This window comes from Schistocerca gregaria, chromosome 8, assembly GCF_023897955.1.
Source record: "Schistocerca gregaria isolate iqSchGreg1 chromosome 8, iqSchGreg1.2, whole genome shotgun sequence".
NCBI classification, from domain to species: Eukaryota; Metazoa; Arthropoda; class Insecta; order Orthoptera; family Acrididae; genus Schistocerca; species Schistocerca gregaria.
Genome location: NC_064927.1, coordinates 450,217,098 through 450,239,153, shown reverse-complemented (window position 1 = coordinate 450,239,153; position 22,056 = coordinate 450,217,098). Strand labels below are relative to the sequence as shown.

General features: G+C 40.1%; 1 protein-coding gene across 1 annotated transcript in view; it reads right to left on the bottom strand.

The window, feature by feature from the left end:
- LOC126284310 (wee1-like protein kinase) overlaps positions 1-22,056 on the bottom strand; it is a 79,670-nt gene that overhangs the window by 25,054 nt on the left and 32,560 nt on the right. The window contains exon 5 of the mRNA XM_049983144.1: positions 14,085-14,233. Within this exon, the coding sequence (XP_049839101.1) occupies positions 14,085-14,233 (149 nt within the window). The remainder of the gene's footprint in view (positions 1-14,084; positions 14,234-22,056) is intronic.

Here is a 22,056-nt window from a genome sequence, read left to right as displayed (position 1 = left end):
GCGGATATTTTCTCCTATCGCTATTGTGTAACTATTCCGACACTGTCTCCCCACAACTTACTTTCAATACAATAGTAACTTTTATGACTAGATTGATGGGGTGGCTATGGGCAGTCCTCTTAGTCCTGCTGAGGCTAACTTGTTTATGGAGACTTTTGAACAACAGGTGTTGCAGAGTGCCGGTAAGAGACCAGCCAGATGGTATCGCTATATTGATGACACATTCGTAGTAGGGACACACGGAGCAGATTTCCTGGATGTGTCTGTGATTAAACGACGGGATTGAACGTTGGTCCATAAGGTGTATAGAAAGGATACGCATACTGATCATTATCTGCATAAAGATTCAAACCTTCATCTTACACAAAAAAGGGGTGTAATAAAAACTTTGGTAGACAGGGCACACAAAATCTGTGAACCTGTTTATTTAAAAGATGAAACTGAACATCTAAAGTCAGCTTTTGTCAAGAATGGCTATTCTAGCAAGGATATAGATCTAACACTTCGTTCGAGGCTTAGAATCAGGAGCAACGACGAACAACAGTTGCCCAAAGGCAAGGTTTTTCTTCTGGTTATTAGTAAGGCCACAGATCACATTGGGATAGTGTCATGTATGGGGTGGAAACTATTTTCAAACCAACCAGGAAAATAAAATAATATTTAAGATCTGCAAAAGATGCACGACACCCTTAGGCTACATAGGGGGTATATAAAATTCCTTGTAGTTGTGGACAGGTGTGTATCGGTACCACAAAGAGAAGCGTGAACACCTGTCTTGTTTAACATAAGAGGAATTGCTGCCTGGGTCACATCAGCCGTAGCAGAACACATTTACCAGGAAGGTTATCATGAAATAAAATTCAGCGAGACGAGCGTCACATCTAAAACCTCACTGTTATTATGCACACATGTATAGAGAGGCTATAAGATTGATAAACACCACAATAATTTTAACAGGAAAGACGAAGGTGCTAAAATGGATAAAATTTGGATGTCCGCATTGCACTGTAAGCATGATGGTCGACTACTTTCAATTGAGAATGTTGGCATTACCAGAGACAGTCTCATAGTCAAAGCCACGTGATGGACAGTGGCACCTTAGGTACTGCCTTTAGAATCAGTGTTTCCTCAAGTTCTCTTTGCAGTTCATTGCTTTACCTCCGAGGATGTTGAGCAATGCAAGGTGAGTGACGTGGGCATGCATTTACTGGTTTAAATTCACTGAGTAGAGCAAACTTGTATCGAGATGTTTGTCAATACTACTTGTCAGCCAATATTATGACAGTGTTGTTTTACATCAGTTTTTTCTCCATGAACATTTTTTCATTAAGTGTGAATCACTGGAAAATTATGAATATGTTGAACACAAAATTGGGAGCACGTTAATATTGTGGTCATAGAAAATTTGGCGAGAACGATAAAAAAATGTCGTAAATGACAGGAAAACTTTAATTCTGGGTATATAAAAGTGGGGTTATGCTGTATGGAGAAATGTGGTGCCAATGTGACATCATTAGACCCACTTTACACTTCACACGAATTTCTGAGCTCTAGCATGTGTTGACAGCTTGCTGTTTGAAGTATAGTCAAGCCCGAGGGTGGCATCACACAGCACCATGCTTTCGCACCATTACAGATGAAGTTTGTAGGCACTGAACCAAATTTCATATTTATGCAAGACAACAGGAGACAATTATGGGTTTTGACAAGAGATCCTCAATTTTGTTGTGCAGGGTGCACTAAAGCACTGCACACCAGAGCCCGATGACCTGTATTTATGGTAGAGAATTTTTATTTATTTATTTTGTGACATTGTATATCACATGATGACTAAGTTTGGCTTAAGATGAACTTTTTCTTAGAAAGTGTTCTTGAACTATTAGGATTGTATGGCAGGGAGAGCTAGGAAAACGTATGAAATATTAAAAGTTATTCACACTATAATCAAACTTCAGTCTTGATCACAACTGTTTTTAAGATTTGCTAATCCTTATACTTCTGAAAGTTTTAAAATATGACATATTTATTGTAAGGGCAGTCGTCATTGTACATCAGCACTGTCTGTAACAAACTGCACTAAGAAATTGTAAGACAAATGCCTTCTATGACAGGTCTTCTGTACTTTAAATCTGAAAAGTAGAAGATAGGGACTACAGATGTCTTATGTTAGTGTGAATGGATTAGCAAAATCTAGAATTTTTATGAATGCGAGAGCATTTATCTGTTGCATATTAGATCAGCGCGTATGGTAGTGCCATCAGGTGGAGAGGCTTTCCTCACACTGTTATGAGTGCATTCCAACCAGTTTGCACCAATGCCTCATGAAAGTAACTTTGAAGAGGTACTTTGAATCAATATGTTTTAGGTAAGTCGGTAGGTAGGTAGCAAGGATGGCTGCTTCGTTAGTTTGGAACCAAACAGCAAGGTCATCAGTTACTTGACCTGTTGTTATTGTCTTCAGTCCTGAAACTGGTTTGATGCAGCTCTCCATGCTACTCTATCCTGTGCAAACTTCTTCATCTCCCAGTACCTACTGCAACCTACATCCTTCTGAATCTGCTTAGTGTATTCATCTCTTGGTCTCCCTCTACGATTTTTACCCTCCACGCTGCCCTCCAATGTTAAATTTGTGATCCCTTGATGCCTCAGAACATGTCCTACCAACCGGTCCCTTCTTTTTGTCAAGTTGTGCCACAAACTCCTCTTCTCCAAAATTCTATTCAATACCTCCTCATTAGTTATGTGATCTACCCATCTAATCTTCAGCATTCTTCTGTAGCACCACATTTCGAAAGCTTCTATTCTCTTCTTGTCCAAACTATTTATCGTCCATATTTCACTTCCATACATGGCTACACTCCAAAGAAATACTTTCAGAAACGACTTCCTGACACTTCAATCTATACTCCATGTTAACAAATTTCTCTTCTTCAGAATCGCTTTCCTTGCCATTGCCAATCTACATTTTATATCCTCTCTACTTCGACCACCATCCGTTATTTTGCTCCAAATAGCAAAACTCCTTTACTACTTGAAGTGTCTGATTTCCTAATCTACTTCCCTCAGCATCACCCGACTGACTTCGACTACATTCCATTATCCTCATTTTGCTTTTGTTGATGTTTATCTTATATCCTCCTTTCAAGACACTGTCCCTTTCGTTCAACTGCTCTTCCAAGTCCTTTGCTGTCTCTGACAGAATTACAAAGTCATCGGCAAACCTCAAAGTTTTTGTTTCTTCTCCATGGATTTTAATACCTACCCCGAATTTTTCTTTTGTTTCCTTTACTGCTTGCTCAATATGCAGATTGAATAACATCGGGGACAGTCTACAACCCTATCTCACTCCCTTCCCAACCGCTGCTTCCCTTTCATGCCCCTTGACTCTTATGCCATCTGGTTTCTGTACAAATTGTAAATAGTCTTTCGCTCTCTGTATTTTACCCCTGCCACCTTCAGAATTTGAAAGAGTATTCCAGTCAACACTGTCAAAAGCTTTCTCTAAGTCTACAAATGCTAGAAACGTAGGTTTGCCTTTTCTTAATCTTTCTTCTAAGATAAGTCGTAAGGTCAGTATTGCCTCACGTGTTCCAACATTTCGACAGAATCCAAACTGATCCTCCCCGAGGTCCGCATCTACCAGTTTTTCCATTCGTCTGTAAAGAATTCGCGTTAGTATTTTGCAGCCGTGGCTTATTAAACTGATAGTTCGGTAATTTTCACATCTGTCAGCACCTGCTTTCTTTGGGATTGGAATTATTATATTCTTCTTGAAGTCTGAGGGTATTTCACCTGTCTCATACATCTTGCTCACCAGCTGGTAGAGTTTTGTCATGACTGGCTCTCCCAAGGCCGTCAGTAGTTCTAATGGAATGTTGTCTACTCCGGGGGCCTTGTTTCGACTCAGGTCTTTCAGTGCTCTGTCAAACTCTTCACGCAGTATCGTATCTGCCATTTCGACTTCATCTACATCCTCTTCTATTTCCATAATATTGTCCTCAAGTACACCGCCCTTGTATAAGCCTTCTATATACTCCTTCCACCTTTCTGCCTTCCCTTCTTTGCTTAGAACTGGGCTGCCATCTGAGCCCTTGATATTCATACACGTGGTTCTCTTCTCTCCAAAGGTCTCTTTAATTTTCCTGTAGGCAGTATCTATCTTACTCCTAGTGAGATAAGCTTCTACATCCTTGCATTTGTCCTCTAGCCATCCCTGTTTAGCCATTTTGCACTTCCTGTCGATCTCATTTTTGAGACGTTTGTATTCCTTTTTGCCTGCTTCATTTACTGCATTTTTATATTTTCTCCTTTCATCCATTAAATTCAATATTTCTTCTGTTACACAAGGATTTCTACTAGCCCTCATCTTTTTACCTACTTGATCCTCTGCTGCCTTCACTTCATCCCTCATAGCTACCCATTCTTCTTCTACTGTATTTCTTTCCCCCATTCCTGTCAATTGTTCCCTTATTCTCTCCCTGAAACTCTGTAAAACGTCTGGTTTAGTCAGTGTATACAGGTCCCATCTCCTCAAATTCCCACCTTTTTGCAGTTTCTTTAGTTTTAATCTACAGTTCATAACCAATAGATTGTGGTCAGAGTTCACATCTGCCCCTGGAAATGTCTTACAACTTAAAACCTGTTCCCTAAATCTCTGCCTTACCATTATATAATCTATCTGATACTTTCTAGTATCTCCAGGATTCTTCCATGTATACAACCTTCTTTTATGATTCTTGAACCAAGTGTTAGCTCTACCAGACTGCTTCCTCTTTCATTTCTCTCCCCCAATTCATATTCACCCATTATTTTCCCTCTCTCCCTTTTCCTACTCTCAAATTCCAGTCATCCATGACAATTAAATTTTCGTCTCCCTTCGCTATCTGAATTAATTTCTTTTATCTCATCATGCGTTTCTTCAATTTCTTCGTCATCTGCAGAGCTAGTAGGCATATAAACTTGTACTACTGTAATAGGTGTGGGCTTCGTGTCTATCTTGGCCACAACAATGCATTCGCTGTGCTGTTTGTAGTAGCTTACCCGCATTCCTATTGCTTTATTCATTATTAAACCTACTTCTGCATTACCCCTATTTGACTTTGTATTTATAACCTGTATTTGCCTGACCAAAAGTCTTATTCCTCCTGCCACCGGACTTCACCAATTCCCACTATATCTAACTTTAACCTGTCCATTCCCCTACCTGCCCGATTAAGGGATCTGACATTCCACGCTCCGATCCGTGGAACGCCAGTTTTCTTTCTCCTGATAACGACGTCCTCTTGAGTAGTCCCTGCCAGGAGATCCGAATGGGGGACTACTTTACCTCTGGAATATGTTACCCAAAAGGACGCCATCATCATTTAACCACACAAAGCTGCATGCCCTCAGGAAAAATTACGGCTGTAGTTTCCTTTGCTTTCAGCCATTCACAGTACCAGCACAGCAAGGCCGTTTTGGTTAGTGTTACAAGGCCAGATCAGTCAATCATCCAGACTGTTGCCCGTGCAACTACTGAAAAGGCTGCTGCCCCTCTTCAGGAGCCACACGTTTGTCCGGCCTCTCAACAAACACCCCTCCGTAGTAGTTGCGCGCAGAAATCAAGGGAAGAACAACACAAACAGCACAGTTCAGTCAAGGGGAAGGGATAATGTGCAAGCAACGAGTGAAAAGGGAAATCAGGACAGCAGGAAGGGAACAGAACAAGAGGAGGAAGCGTGGGCACTGGAAGAGCAGGGGCACCCCAGCAACAACACTCACCCGTTCCGACACACTATACACTAGACCTATCATGATACAAAGGGGACATCACATGGGGAAGAAGGCACAAGTGGAAATGAAACAGCGCAACAGATCACACAAAATGTCGGGAGAAGGCAGGGAGAAGCTGGCAGAGTGGAGGCAAAGTCAAGGCCTCCATAACCAACACCTACACCAACAGAGGGACTCAAATGCCATAGGAAAATTAAGGACTTTTATTAGAGTACAAACCACTTTCACAAATAAATCCACAGACATATGTAACCATGCAAAGATTGTCAGCTAATACCAGAGACGAGGAAGGTGGGAGGGCATATTTAGTGGGAAGGGCCAAAAGGCTGGATCAGTCCAGCAGATTAAGAAACCATGGGTCAACCTAGTACTGCCAATACGAAGACAGCAGAGGATGGTACATTCCCATTGGAGGAGGCACAGGGAAGAACACCACATGGTGAAAGTTTCCTTGACAGCACAAATGTTATCGGACTGGGGAGTAGCCTCCAGTCTGCCTACAAATGAGCACACAGGGATTTCATGTGAAGCCGCAAATCTGCCCCTGGAGGGTGGAGGGACAGGTGGTTGCCATCTCACCAGATTATCAGCAAGTTCATTATCTGGGACACCTACATGGCCAAGGACCCAAAGGAAATCAACCAAACAAGCAGCATCACCAAGATCAGCATGAAGGTCGTGGGTGGAAGATACCATTAATTCTTAATTGTATCCTGCAGTGTCTGGAGCTATGCTCAAACTGCACAGATTCCGTCAGCTTGCAGTCACAGCTACATGCTATACTACTTGACAAACAGTATCAATCTGCAAAATCCATTACAAATTATGAGAACGTAAATAGTTTATTGGGAAGCAAAGATGCTATACCACCACATTTACAAAGAAACAATTTTTAATTTCCGTATTTTCTTCTAAATTAATAGAGAAACATTACAAAACTAAAATATCACATGAATCAAAAGCTGAGTTCTCATTTTTCACGAGGACAGTAAAACTTTCAATGAAAAATTAGATGTGGCATAGTCGTATAAAAGCCTTTTATAGTTGGAAAATTGGAGAAATGAATTTTCCCTTTTCTACAAGGAATCCTATGTCCCAGCCAGCACATCTCACACCAGCTCTGCTTGGCAGACAATGAACAAATCCCAACTGAACTTGGGTGATAGATTATACTGCTTACACCTCCATGCTACTTTAAGTTATCTGCCACGGTCATCTTAGTGGCTGGCAGTTGGTGGCATGCCAGTCTCTCAGCAACCCACAACTAGATGTTTACAATGAGCGAGACATCTAGCTAGTGGAAGTCTTAACGCCATCTTCACCAAAGTAGGTCACCACATAATAGCAACATGCAGTCTTGAGTTACTCTATATTGAAACATAATGTTACGGACAGCGCTACCAAAGGGCACAGCGACTGGCCTGAACACATCAGACAAGCAATGGCTACTATTCAAATTACCAGCCCTGCAAGCCAGAGAGGATCTTGCTGAGTATGCAATGGCATTCAACGTACCATCACACAAGGTGCTAGGCACCATACAATGACTAATGCAATCTCGTTCTCCGTGGAGATTCCACACACGGATACATCCATTGTGGCACTTCAGGCAGATTTGGTTACTCGTCTGAAAAGACAAGATGGTGCCATTTCTGTGTCTAGTGTTATTGTCGGGTGCACCAATGTTTGAAGAGATTTCCAGCTGTGACCACTGTCCCTCTTGCTGATAGTCCACAGTGCTCCAGACTCGACACACAGTTGGTGTGAGTATTTGCCCTGCTGCAAACAAAACCCATTCCTAACTCAGTCTGCACAACACATTTATGTTTGTGTAACAATCTTTGTTTACTGACCAATGCGAGGAGAAATACGTGGAATCCCATTTACTCAATATGCTATGATCCGGCTGCTTTTCCAGTCAGTCACATTCTGGTAGACATTTCTCTTTCTTACAGAAGTCCTAACAATATTCTCACAAACAATTCAAACAGTATTCTTTGAATGAGAAAACCACTGTATAATCTTTCCTTAGACGCAGGTGGTGTTACTCATACCTTTGTGTAATCACAATGAAGTGCTAATCATTTCCAAATCCAAGTATGAAATACACTTCATACCAATTTGATGTTTGTCACATACCGCCTTCATAGTGCTGCAATTTTAATGAGCAGCTGTGTAAATATAATAAAAATGAAACATACATCTAGCCACATTTGTTAAACTACAATTTGGATAATCATGGAAGGTTTGATGCCTACCTAAAAACGATCAGCCACTAACACAGAGTAGCCCGAGTAACAATTTGGGCTCGAGTCTAGACAACACACAAATCCTTAAAACATTTTCCACTTTTGTCACACTGTTATTTAAAACTGTGGACATATTAAAAAAAACTTGCTGCCCTCTTGACACAATATAAATGCAATGAAGTAAAATATGGTGCACTGACAAGTATGCCACATGCACGGCACACTATAATCTAATTAAAATTACTCGATAGTTGACACTTCGCATGTTGGAACTGGTTTCCTTCAATTAGAGCACTCAACATCATGCCCTAGCCGTTCACCATTGTCAAACCGCCAACAACAACCAGTCAGTTCACTTCCAATTCCTCGTCTCCTTTCTTTGTTGATATATTTGGATCCCAAATGAATGGTTGGGTACTTTCATTTTTTATTTCTATACTGTGAAAAGGATAGTTGCTACCCAACATATAGCAGAGATACTGAGTTGCAGAAAGGCACACCAAAAAGACTGTCAGAGAGTGAGCTTTCTGCCAACACACACACACACACACACACACACACACACACACACACACACACACACACACACACACCTACTTTTCATAATATTTTTACATTCCATTCCAGATTTTGCATTGTTTCATTTTGTATTTCATCACTATTTTTCGTTGACCAGGTACTGTAGTAACACCTACATAATTATTGCTTTCATTGGTTTCAGATATTACATCTTTTATGGAATAACACTACGGAAAATTACATAGTTCTTATGTAATCCCTGCAACATGTGTTGAAGTCAAACCTAATGAAATATTTATGATGTAGTTTCCCAGGTTCTGGAACATCATCATTAAGGAAGAGACTGAAATCAAGTTTATGAGAAAACTGAAAAATAGCTGATAACCAACTCAGCAAAACCTGGGTTCTTGTACTCAAATCATTTAAGGAGCAATGAAATCCAAATGCAGTGAATGGAGTCAATAACATGAAAATGAAAGTAGCACTTCCTTGGCACATCCTCCAGTGGCGAAACTGACATTAGAATTTGATATTGCAGCAGTGAGCCATCACAGACAAAGGCACAGATTTTATAATGGAGCACCACCAGCTGGACAAGTTATGTGGATAGGGGGCAGGTATGAAGGGAGGAGCAGCTACTGCAACAGCTCGTACATCAGGAGCACCTGATTATGTCAGTGAGGTATGTTTACAAAATATTGTGCCAGTCAGACATGATCATCCGGCTGAAAACACGGGCAGATTCAAATTATCAATGGTCAGTTCTGATGGTAGCCAGTCCAATGTCACCATTTGAAATACTAGCAGCAACATGACAACATTAGCTGTCCTAAGCCTGCTGAAACCACAGATTCAGAACTAGACTGGGAATTGAACCCTCAACCTTTAAGCTTTTAGTCTGACACCCATTGGGCTATCAAACCAGGGTTTTGTCACTGAAGCATAAGTTTAAGATAACAAAGGACTGGTAATGTTGACCTGTCTACAGTTCAGACACTCAGGCACCATATCCATGTAGCCAGTAAAAGGAAATAATACTTGGAAGATCCTGGCTTGAATTATATTTTTGACCCACCCAAAAATGGCTACCAACAGCAGACTGCGTCAACTCAATAGAGGACATAGCTTTCTCTACTTACAGAGGCTGCATAAGTTGGCCACGAAACCTACAGAGCAATTACTAATGTGCCAATGCTTAGAGACAAGATTTCCAAGAAATAGTAATCAGCACTCAAAATCAGCAAGGGGGGAAAAAAGTAATTCAGACAGCCAACAAGGAGCACCAACTGTGACACAATCACATATACAAACAGTGATCCAATACTGTACAATGCTTTCTTATTCCAGTCACTGATCACAATATGAATTCTTTAGATGATGACTGGTTTCAGTCTAATGACAAACAGTCATTACAGACTGAAACTGATCATCGTCTAAAGAATTCATATTGTGATCAGTGACTGGAATAAAAAAGCATTTTAGCCAAGGATAACACTAAGGTCCTAATGCCACACGTGGATACAAGATTTTATATCATTTTGAATGGTGCTACCTACATAAATAAGCTTATTCTATGAATAAAATTGAGAAGATTGCTCTTCTCAGTAAATCAGGTTTGCCACATTAAGTCATTATGGGCTTTAAATATATCAGTGTGCTATGGTAACTAGATGGACTTCCAAAAAGTATGTAATGAAGGCATACCATCTAAGTCCCATAGTTTGGAAAACACCCTCAGCATATATGTGGAGTAGTGAACTGCAGATTTGGGATGAAGATGATATCGTCCATTTCAACGTGATCTCCTTTACAAGAGTCCCACTTTTTTGTTTCTGGAAACTAATTGCAATAAAGCTTCACTGACCTCTGGACACATCCTCAATTCGACTTTTTTTACTGTTTGACAGAAAATACTATTCACAAGCTAACGAGTAGTCCACTATCGCCTGTCATAATAACCTGCAAATTGAACACTTTGATGTGAACACACCAGAATCCACCAAGTTAAAACCAACAGTTACTATCAATATGTGGCTGAAAAACGAACAAAGAAATTTAAAAGTAGCTGTAATACTTCAGGTTTATCCATTGCAACACAAAATTCACGATGGAACTTTTGAGAACCTGTTACCTTCCCTTGATAGTTAAGAGAGGAAATGACTGATCCCTGGGTCACAATGCAAAATACTGACCTGATAATATGATAAGGTTTTTTCCCCACATTCATCTTATATTCACAAATTAAAGTATCGCTGCTGAGGTTTACATTTTTACGTTGTGTGATACAGTTGTCTTAGATTTGCAGATAAGCTTTGGGGACTGACATCAAATAAAGATTTATTTAAAATAATTTTGGGAGGTTTGGAGGAGGAATGATTACACCAGCTTGGCTGAGAACTTGGCAACTGTGGGAGGAGAGGAGATCGGAAGGTGGTGGTGGTGGAGAAGGCAGCAAATTTCATCCTGCCAGCAAGCATAGCAATGTGTACCATCTATCTCGGCATTTTATGAGTATCTGTCACATTTAAACTACAGTCTGCCTGAATCAATTTGTAGCCTGAATTGAATAGATGTTAAAACTTTACAAATACTCTCAACATGACTATACATTTTTGCAAGATATGATTGTCTAATATAAGCCAGTGACATATTTGTGTGTTTTATGCAGCAACATTGTCAATGCATGCTGTGAGGTACAATGCCAATGGAAAGGCGTTGCGCCACCTGTTGGTTCTATGCAGCTGGTGAGACAGCTGCGGGCAGAGGAGATGTTTGAAGGCAAGAGACAAAAGAATACTGTCACACTCTCACGTGAATATAGACATAAAATCCATTACGTATTCAGAAACAACAGTTGTGTTCTCAGATCCCATCACAAACCAAACCTTGGAAACTGCAAAGTGTTTGGACAAAATAGCCAAATATTTGACAAGCAAAATTAAATTTCACTGCTACTCATATAAAGAAATATATTAGCTTTTTCTCTGCCTCTCACTGATTTGTTGAAATTAAGAAAAAAAATATGTAAATCATTTATTTTTGTTTATTTCTTCTTGCATTATCAAAATGTAGACAAACAATAAACAGCACAATTTTAGAAAAGGAACAATGTTGGCAATTCTTTACATCAATAAAATAGTTCATAATTTTGATTAGTGAGAATATGTTTTAAAATAAATTTTTCTCAAAGAAACTGAAAGAGGGATGGGGGTCATCTTATATTCGGATTCGAGCTGCTGAAGGTGGTGGTCATGTGCGTAAGAGCTGTGCTTACTAGTGTGAATGAATGTGTGCGTGTTTCCTCATCTGACAGGCTTTGGCCTAGAGCTTATGTTCAAGAATCTTTTAGTTGTGTGTCTGCAATTAACTGTCCTATTTATAGTAAGTAGCAATCTATCCTTCCCTTACATTGCTCATTCTGATACACAAGGTGTGTAGAAAAACCCACACACACGGGTCTCTATCCTTGCACACAGAACCACCGGCATCTGCCACAAAGACATTCCGTGCTGAAGACTGGCTCCTAGAACTCAAACTGTCTTAACAAGACTAGCTCACTGCAGAATAATTACAACATGTACGAATAGTGTTCTAAAGGAATCTGTATTCTTATTGACAAACTGAGAATGTGTTTTAGTCAAAATCTGCACCGCCTCTGGAACTCCAGAGGAGCAAGACAGAAAATAAAGGAGCAAGGCAGAAATTAAAGGAGCAAGGCAGAAATTAAAGGAAGCTGATAATTGCTCATCTGTAATGTAGGAAAATATAAATTGCTACTTACCATAAAGATGACACGTGAAGTTGCAGACGAGCACAATTCACAATTAGAAGACACCTACACAAAGCTTGTGGCCACATCCTTCATCAAAAAAAGAAAAACACATACCATTCATACACACAAGCAAGTACTCCTCATGCACACGTGACCACTAATTCTGGTAGCTCGGGCCAGAACGCTGGCCCGAGCTGCCTAGTTGGCTGTCACGTATGTGTGACGTGCTTGCTTGTGTGTATGAATGTTGTGTGTTTCTCTGTTTCTCTTTTGCTAATGAGGGCTGTGGCCGAAAGCTCTATGTAAATGTCTCAATTGTGCCTGTCTGCAACTTAATGCGTCTTCTTTATGGTACATAGTAATCCATCTTTTCCTACATTAATGATACTTTACCTGGAGTTAATTGCTTCTCTGTCTTTTGTTCAGCCCATGTCTGGATAGTTTGGCAGACTTGTGAAGCTAATGGCATCTAATCCACTTCAAACCCATTAACAAAGGCACGAAGTCGTCTTTGTAGCATTTAAGGTTATCCCAGATCTCTTACAGTCAAATGTTTACTACATTCCACTCAATGCAGCAGTCTTATACGTGGTAGACAATTAAAAAACACAGGTGCAAGGAGCATGAAAGAGCAACACACAACTAAGCATCCTAGGAGAACAGCTGTCGCTGAATCCTGCCTCAAGTGTAATCATGGAATGAAACAGAATAAAATCAGTATCATGGTTTATGGGAGACACTATCATTATGGAATCTGCCTAAACAATGATGTCAGAAAAACTGACCAGCCATTATCGAGTTCCCTTGGATTTCTTCTATCCCACCTAGGACATACCCCCCTGACCTGGAGTTCTTGGCTACTTTTCCATAACTCTCCCTGTTTCCTAAACCTTGCCCAGTGCTTTTCCTTCATCCCTTTTCCTTTGTCTTCAATCCTCGTGCCAGAAGAGGGGAGGCCACTATCTCTGAAAGCTTGCACATCTCTCTAACTCATGTGTTTTCTCCTGCCACCGCTTGGTAAGTATGCTTTGTATCTGTCTAATTATATTATTTGTAATTGGATAGATTAAAAAATCTACTCACCAAGCAGTGGCAGGGGAATACACACATAAAAAAACGTTTTACCTGCAAGCTTTTGGAGCCAATGTCTCCTCCTCCTGGAAGGATGGTTGAAGAAAGTGGAAGAGGTGTGAAGGAAAAGGACTGGAGAGTTTTATAAAAAGAGGTAGAGTTCAGAACAGTCGCTCACAACCCCAGGTCAGGCGAGACTTACCAGATGGGATGAGAAGGAAAACTGTCAAATTTGACAATTTTCATTGTTAAATTATTTGTTCTTGATTGTCTTTGTGTAATTGCAAGTGCTTAAATACTTGGAGAAGGAGATGCACGCACGCACACACTCTTAAGGCTGACGTTTCATATTTTTGTTTTCATTGATTTTTCCAAACAGCTCTAAAAAAAATGTTGGGACGGCTAAAAGGCCATATCAGACACTTTTCCTTTTCATGGCCCTTTATTAAAAACAGATAAGTGAAAAATTCTTATACTATCCAACACAATAACAGTTTGGTTTTGTTTGTTTCATTTTCACTGCAACAATTCACAGCTTTAAGTTCTATTATTCAGTTCTGTTTTATTTCAATTGACTCATGGTATGTTATCAAATGTTTTATGAGACTAACTGACAACATTGTCCAACTGAATAAAAAACTAAACAAAAATATATTCACACTTGAAAAAAATTAATTGTAAATAGAAGCTCTCTGACTCACCAATTTTGTATGTTATTTCCTCAGTATCCTCTTCCTCAAAACCATCATCTGTCTGATCAGCTTTCAATAATTTTAGCCTCTTTTCTCTGGATATAAATATATTTCCAGGCTTGATGTCCATATGAACCAGCTGAAGAGAATGGATGTACCTGAAATTAGAATCCACACAGCTTAATTCAATAACTTTTGAATCCGATTCTCCTGAAGAGGAGGAAAAAATATCCATAATATACACCACTCTGACATCATTACACACAGCTGGGATAGGTAAGTGTGGAAAAAAGGGGATGGGAATGGGTCAGCATTTCTTAAGCCAATATAACAAATGTAGAAGAGATAAAAAGTTACATAATTTGAGCCATTCAATACTCTTTGCATACTAATCGTACCATGGTTAGGGCTGGTCACGTATAAGCATAGCTTGAAACCTACATTAGTTTGGGAAGTATTGCATTGAAAGGTCTGGCAAAATGTAAATAATTTACAATTCACTAAACAGTGGGAGCATTTAGTTTAGTGTGCACACTGATGGCTCAACACTACTTACTGTAGAGAACCTTCCAGAAAGCATTTGACACTGTGCCCCATTGAAGGCTATAGACGAAAGTATGCAAATATGGAATAAGTTCACGGATTTGCCAAGTGGCTCAAAGAGTTCTTAAGTAATAGAACCCAGCAAGACCAACTACAAGACATCAGACCACAACACAGAAACCAAGATGGTGGCAGTCTTAGGTCAAGTATTTCAGTGGTACTGTAATATGAATTATTTACAAACTTCATAAATGGAAAGTAGATTCTAAATTGCGTAAGAAATGTCATATTGTTACACATTTTTCTATATTCAAACTTAAATAAAAAGTTGCTACTAAAGTCACAAATTGCCTAATAAGTACTATGACAAAGTAAAATTTGCAGATGCAACTCCAAATCAAATCCAAACAACTAATACGCAACACATGTAAATCGCGTATTTTGACACTAATAGTAATTTACAAAATGAAGCTACCTAGCAATAATAAGTGAAGCGTGTAACTAAAGCTCAAAATTGTATACACTCACACACACATCCAACCCCACACACACACACACACACACATATCCAACCACACACACACACACACACACACACACACACACACACACACACACACACACACACACAAGCAGACAAGCTTTTGTGTGTGTGTGTGTGTGTGTGTGTGTGTGTGTGTGTGTGTGTGTGTGTGTGTGTGTGTGTACACACCTGCCCTTTTTTCCCCCACGGTAAGTCTTTCCGCTCCCGGGATTGGAATGACTCCTTACCCTCTCCCTTAAAACCCACATCATTTCGTCTTTCCCTCTCCTTCCCTCTTTCCTGAAGAAGCAACCGTCGGTTGCGAAAGCTAGAAATTCTGTGTGTGTGTTTTATTTATTGTGCCTGTCTACCGCCGCTCTCCCGCTGGGTAAGTCTTGGAATATTAAAAATAAAGATTCCAAGACTTACCAAGCGGGAAAGCGCCGGCAGACAGGCACATGAACAAAACACACAAACACACACACAAAATTACGAGCTTTCGCAACTGGCAGTTGCTTCGTCAGGAAGGAAGGAAGGAGAGGGAAAAATGAAAGGGTGTGGGTTTTAAGGGAGAGGGTAAGGAGTCATTCCAATCCCGGGAGCGGAAAGACTTCCCTTAGGGGAAAAAAAAAGGACAGGTGTACACTCGCACACACACACACATATCCATCCGCACATACACAGACACAACTATATATATATATATAATAATGATGATGTAAATAAAATAGAAAGAAACTTCCACATGGGAAAAATATATTAAAAACAAAGATTCCAAGACTTACCAAGCGGGAAAGGGCCGGCAGACAGGCACATGAACAAAACACACAAACACACACACAGAATTACGAGCTTTCGCAACTGGCAGTTGCTTCGTCAGGAAAGAGGGAAGGAGAGGGAAAAATGAAAGGATGTGGGTTTTAAGGGAGAGGGGGAGCGGAAAGACTTCCCTTAGGGGAAAAAAAGGACAGGTGTACACTCGCATACACACACACACACACAAACACACACACACACACACACACACACACACACACACACACATCCATCCGCACATACACAGACACAAGCAGACATATTTAAAGGCAAAGAGTAAGGGCAGAGATGTCAGTCGAGGCGGAAGTACAGAGGCAAAGAAGTTGTTGAAAGACAGGTGAGGTATGAGCGGCGGCAACTTGAAATTAGCGGAGGTTGAGGCCTGGCGGATATCGAGAAGAGAGGATATACTGAAGGGCGAGTTCCCATCTCCGGAGTTCGGATAGGTTGGTGTTGGTGGGAAGTATCCAGATAACTCGGACGGTGTAACACTGTGCCAAGATGTGCTGGCCGTGCATCAAGGCATGTTTAGCCACAGGATGATCCTCATTACCAACAAACACTGTCTGCCTGTGTCCATTCATGCGAATGGACAGTTTGTTGCTGGTCATTCCCACATAGAAAGCGTCACAGTGCAGGCAGGTCAGTTGGTAAATCACGTGGGTGCTTTCACATGTGGCTCTCCCTTTGATCGTGTACACCTTCCGGGTTACAGGACTGGAGTAGGTGGTGGTGGGAGGGTGCATAGGACAGGTTTTACACCGGGGGCGGTTGCAAGGGTAGGAGCCAGAGGGTAGGGAAGGTGGTTTGGGGATTTCATAGGGATGAACCAAGAGGTTACGAAGGTTAGGTGGACGGCGGAAAGACACTCTTGGTGGAGTGGGGAGGATTTCATGAAGGATGGATCTCATTTCGGGGCGTGTGTGTGTGTGTGTGTGTGTGTGTGTGTGTGTGTGTGTGTGCGTGTACACCTGTCCTTTTTTTCCCCTAAGGGAAGTCTTTCCGCTCCCGGGATTGGAATGACTCCTTACCCTCTCCCTTAAAACCCACATCCTTTCATTTTTCCCTCTCCTTCCCTCTTTCCTGACGAAGCAACTGCCAGTTGTGAAAGCTCGTAATTCTGTGTGTGTGTTTGTGTGTTTTGTTCATGTGCCTGTCTGCCGGCGCTTTCCCGCTTGGTAAGTCTTGGAATCTTTGTTTTTATTATATATAACAGAAGGACATTCAATCCCCCAAATTCAGCTGGTTGAAATAGAAAAGAACTTCTCTGGTTTCACACTGCAACAAAATTTCATCCTCTGTCTGTAACATTTCTTCACAACCTCAACATTTTCCACCTTTTCGCAGATTTTCAAACACTGTTTTGTTGGTGTATCTAGCAATACAAACCAGGTTTCAAATCTTTATCCATCATCGGAATGTTTGCTAGTTCCTCTAGAGCAGATTCTAATTCATCTAAATTTTCACATGTTTGGTGTTTTGTGCTGTAATTTACTTTTGCTGCAAAATCATTTAATGCAAATTCACCATGTTTAGTAGATCTGAGCTTTAGAAGACTTATTACTTTGAGTTTCAGAGTCCAAGATTTGCTCGACTGAAACATTATATATGCAGCCACTTAGCCTTCTATAAGCTCCAAATCTTGCTTCTAAAGCAAGAATGTGTAATTTTTCTGTGAGAAGATAGGACCAGTTGTAGATGTTAAAAATGTATCTGTATAACTGAACTGTTGTTGCAAGTGTGTGAGAGAAAGCAGTATATGTTTCATTGGTTTGTTTTCCATGAGTAGGCAATGCATGCCAGATGTCAAATTTTCAAGAAACTGAAGTTTCGAGTCAGTAGGTCCAATGATTGGGCTAGAATTATCATCTTACGTCTATTTGCCTTTCATGGAATGTTGTTGTAATGGTACTTGAATTACGTAACCATTATAGTACCTCACCTGAACCTCTCGATACCAGTAATATTCTACTGTGTTTCTGCAAAGTAGCTGACATATTTCTGAGGCAACATTCACATTTTATTTCATTTGTGGTACATCGATATGTTTATATTGCAATGATATTATTCTTATGTGTATTCTTTCTTCGTCACTATGATCTATGACATACTTTTAACTATGATTTTTGGGCGCGTAAGTGATTATTAGTTAGTAGTTAACTTGTTAGAGTGTCGGACCTTGAGAATGTCAAGTGTTGGACGTCATGGTGGAAAGACGCATAACGTAGTCAGCTTATAAAATGTGAACTTTAAAAGTGACTATGCTGAAGATGTTTTCAAGTATGTTTTGCATTGTGAAGTAATGTTTGTGTGTTACGTGATATTGCAATAAAAGCAATTAAAAGGAAGTGTAACTTAATTTCGGAGTGCTGATTATTTTTTTTACATTGCCATTGTCCAGCAAAAAAGTAATCTTGAACAATGGTTTGTGAAGCGCATCTACAAAACTTTTGAATATAGGAGGATAAAACCTAGGCCTCTTTGCATACAAACTTGGAATCATAACCACCTAGATTTTCAACGATTGAGCCATGATTTTACGACAAGACCAGCGTGGGAAAAACAAAAAGATGAGTGCCCAGTTTTTTTATTATTACATGAAATGAGTTTATTAACTGTGCTCTAATGACACCCGCCACATAATATGACTATGGTTGCCCGAAAATGCAGTGTTTGGCAGTGTGAGCAAAACCACAATCATTAAATTTTGACTTTTGTTGTGGTTGGGTTGTTAGACTGTACATTAGAAACTGTCCACCATTTAATGATTAATTTTAAAAACTGAATAGTGCCATCAGAAATCTCAATCCCCGACTTTTCAAAATTTCTAGTGCTGCCACATTTTTAGAATCAAAAACATTGAGAGCAAGGGTAACATTCTATCTCTCAACAGAAGTTGGATATTCTGCCTTTCTCACTAGCTTTGGGCAAGTTTCAACTGTTTATTTTTCTCAGAATAAAACAGGTTCCTCAAATCTGAAAACTTGACTTCACTGACAGTATATTCACATGCAGCATTCCCTTCATCACTGTGTAGAAAGGTATTGATGAAAGCAAATGTATCCTCAATATTTGGCATTATGAAGGATTCATTTTTTCCATTCAACCAGTTATTTCTGATACACTTAAGCAAGTGCACACTGTCAAACAGAAGAAAGAGAAATTTGGATGGAGTGACTGGATTTTTAATACACAGCTGTAAAGTGCCACCACACATAAGCTGATACATTTTCCTGTTAGTGTTAAGGTTATCTGTTACCAGGCATATAACATCATATCCAAGCTCAAACATCAACTGTCATTTTCAGTAGTGTATCATAACTAACATTTTTTACAGGAAAGAGAGGATGCCATGAAAACCTGCATAGTACCTGCTATTATTGTTATCTGAAGTATTCTCAACAACACCAAGTATCTTCCCGTAAGAGAATTTTGAGTTAACATAAACTTCACCTAACATCACTGAAATTACCTTGTCACTTTCCTGAATAAATTTATTTTTTTCCCTCAGAAAAAGCTACCGGTGATGGACCAATACAAGGTTTATTTGGACCCCATTTTGCATAGAAAATGCCTTAAATAGACAGGATGCGGTAACGTTTGCAAATTTGTTTTTCTCAAGTGATGGTAGCCACCAGGAAATGGAAAGCAAATGGTTGCTGCCCGTATCAAAAGCTCAGGACAATATCTACATTGCTTTGTTATTGCAAATTGTAATTGCTCCAAAACAAATTCTATTTTAGGGGCTGTTTCTTCATCAAAATCACTACCAGCTTTCAGTGCTTGCTTGAGAACACTGACTAAAATTATAATCTTGACAATGGTGCCAATAGAGTTATCTATTAAACTATTTAGGTGACTCACCAGATTGTCAAATTTTGTCCACTAGTCACATTTCAAGTTCTCTTCCTCCCCAGAATGTAATATCCATTTCAAGGTTTCAAGGCAAACACACATTTTTGTGAAACACTTACTTCCAAGGAACTTTATATCTTGAAGCACACTGAAACTAATGGCTCATCACTGACTGAATCATCTTTTAATTTAATGAAAGATATGTAGCCATCCTTTAAGTGTAAATGGACAAACATTCCTTTTCTGCACTTCGCTTTTAAAATGCTGAAAGTCAGGTATATTATCATTTTCGCACAAATTACTGAAACTACATTCATCACGTTCCAGTAGCTGTTTAACATGATCTTCAGGATTCTTCCTTTCCTTACAAAAACTGGTACTGTATGATGATAAGGTTGATTAGGAAAGATAGTAGGAATTTCATCATTTGTTAGTTTTCGTATTTTTCGTGGCACACTTGTTGGTTCACTATTTTCCACAGGAAAAATGTCTTCTCTAACCACAAACTTAGGCTCAAAATGCTTAATGTATACCACAGTTTTATCGTTCACTTAAAAATTATCTCTCTGAATTAGTTTAATCCATTTGTTCCTCAATGCTGTTTCTTTGAGAAACTTAAATGTTGAGGTATCATATGTTTTGCCGTAATTTGATTTATAACCTGGTACACAACAGCTATAAACCATCGCAAGAGCAGTTTACACTTTAAATTATACCGAACTTACTAGAGAATCTATAAAATAAATACTAGCGTAGCACTTGTGACGACATTCACAGCGTATAGCATAAATAATAGGCAGTAATTAATGCTTTCACTTCTCTTTAACGTCACGTATACAATGTATATACACGTTACGGAAACACAAGCACGCTGGTTTGTTTCCCCCACGATTGCCGCCCTACTGTCAACTATCAATATCTGCCTCAAGGTCTGATTTATTGTAGGTGGTCTTGAACGCAGTATGTTGTCCTCAAAGTGTTCGTTAGTGACAAGGGTATCATCAGGGGTACCCCAGGGAAGTGCGATAGGGCCGCTGCTGTTCTCTATATACATAAATGACTTGGCAGACTTTGTGTGCAGCAATCTATGGTTGTTTGCCGATGATGCCACGGTGTACAACAAGGTGTTGAAGTTGAGCGACTGTAGGAAGATACATGATGATTTAGACAAAATTTACAATTGGTGTGATGAATAGGAGCTAGTCCTAAATATGGAAAAGTTTAAGTTAATGCAGATGAGCAGGAAGATCAAACCTGTAATTTCGGATAAAGTATTACTAGTGTCCTGCTTGACACAGTCAAGTTGTTTAAATATCTGCATGTAATGTTGCGAAGTGAAATGAGGTGGAACAAACATGTGAGAAATGTAGTAGGGAAGGCGAATGGTCAACTTTGGTTTATTGGGAGAAGTTCAGGAAAGATAGGGGTTTACTTATAAAGGAGAGCACATATAGGACACTGGCGCGACTTGTTCTTGAGCACAGGAGTGCGATCAGACCACCAACCTTAGGCAGCCATGGCCCCTGGGTCAGAGCAAGCGATGGGGCACCCGTTCAATCCCGCAAGTGGCCATCAAGGTCAATGCACCCTACCCTCACAGAGAGGGGTAGACATCACATACACAGATAAAACGTAAAACCAGATCCGCCACTTTGGCATTGTCTGCTAGCACCACATGTAGTGTGTCACAAAGTTAAAGGTTTCACTGTAAGACAGCCCAGGAGGATGTGAGCCACCGTTAGATGGGCACCACGTCACCAGATTCCAATATTAAGGGAGGAAATACGGCATTACATTAAACTTGTAGTCAAGAGCTGTCCACGAAAGATGGCAGAAGCATTGGCGCAATCAGTTATTCAACCACCGACAGGCTGGTGACAGATGGTATACAGACTGTACACATTTGGAGACTGACTAATCAGCCAGCACATGACCCAGATCCCGGACAGCAGCACGTCACAGTGACAAGTTCATCACGAGTTGCCCCAAATATGGTAATGATCACTCTGTTGCCGGCGATGTGCGTCAGAGGGAATGTTCCAGCAATTTGGTGAGCACTATAAAGGGGGGGACTTCGAATATGTAGAGTTGTGTTGTGAATGACTGAGAAGACGGTCTCAGGACTGCGAGACAGGAAGCTGCTGATTGTTAGAGTTGAGTGAGCCGCATACAGTAGGATCATGCATTGAACAGATGAACTGTCACTGATCTTTGCTACTTGGAGTTTATTTAACCTAAGATTCC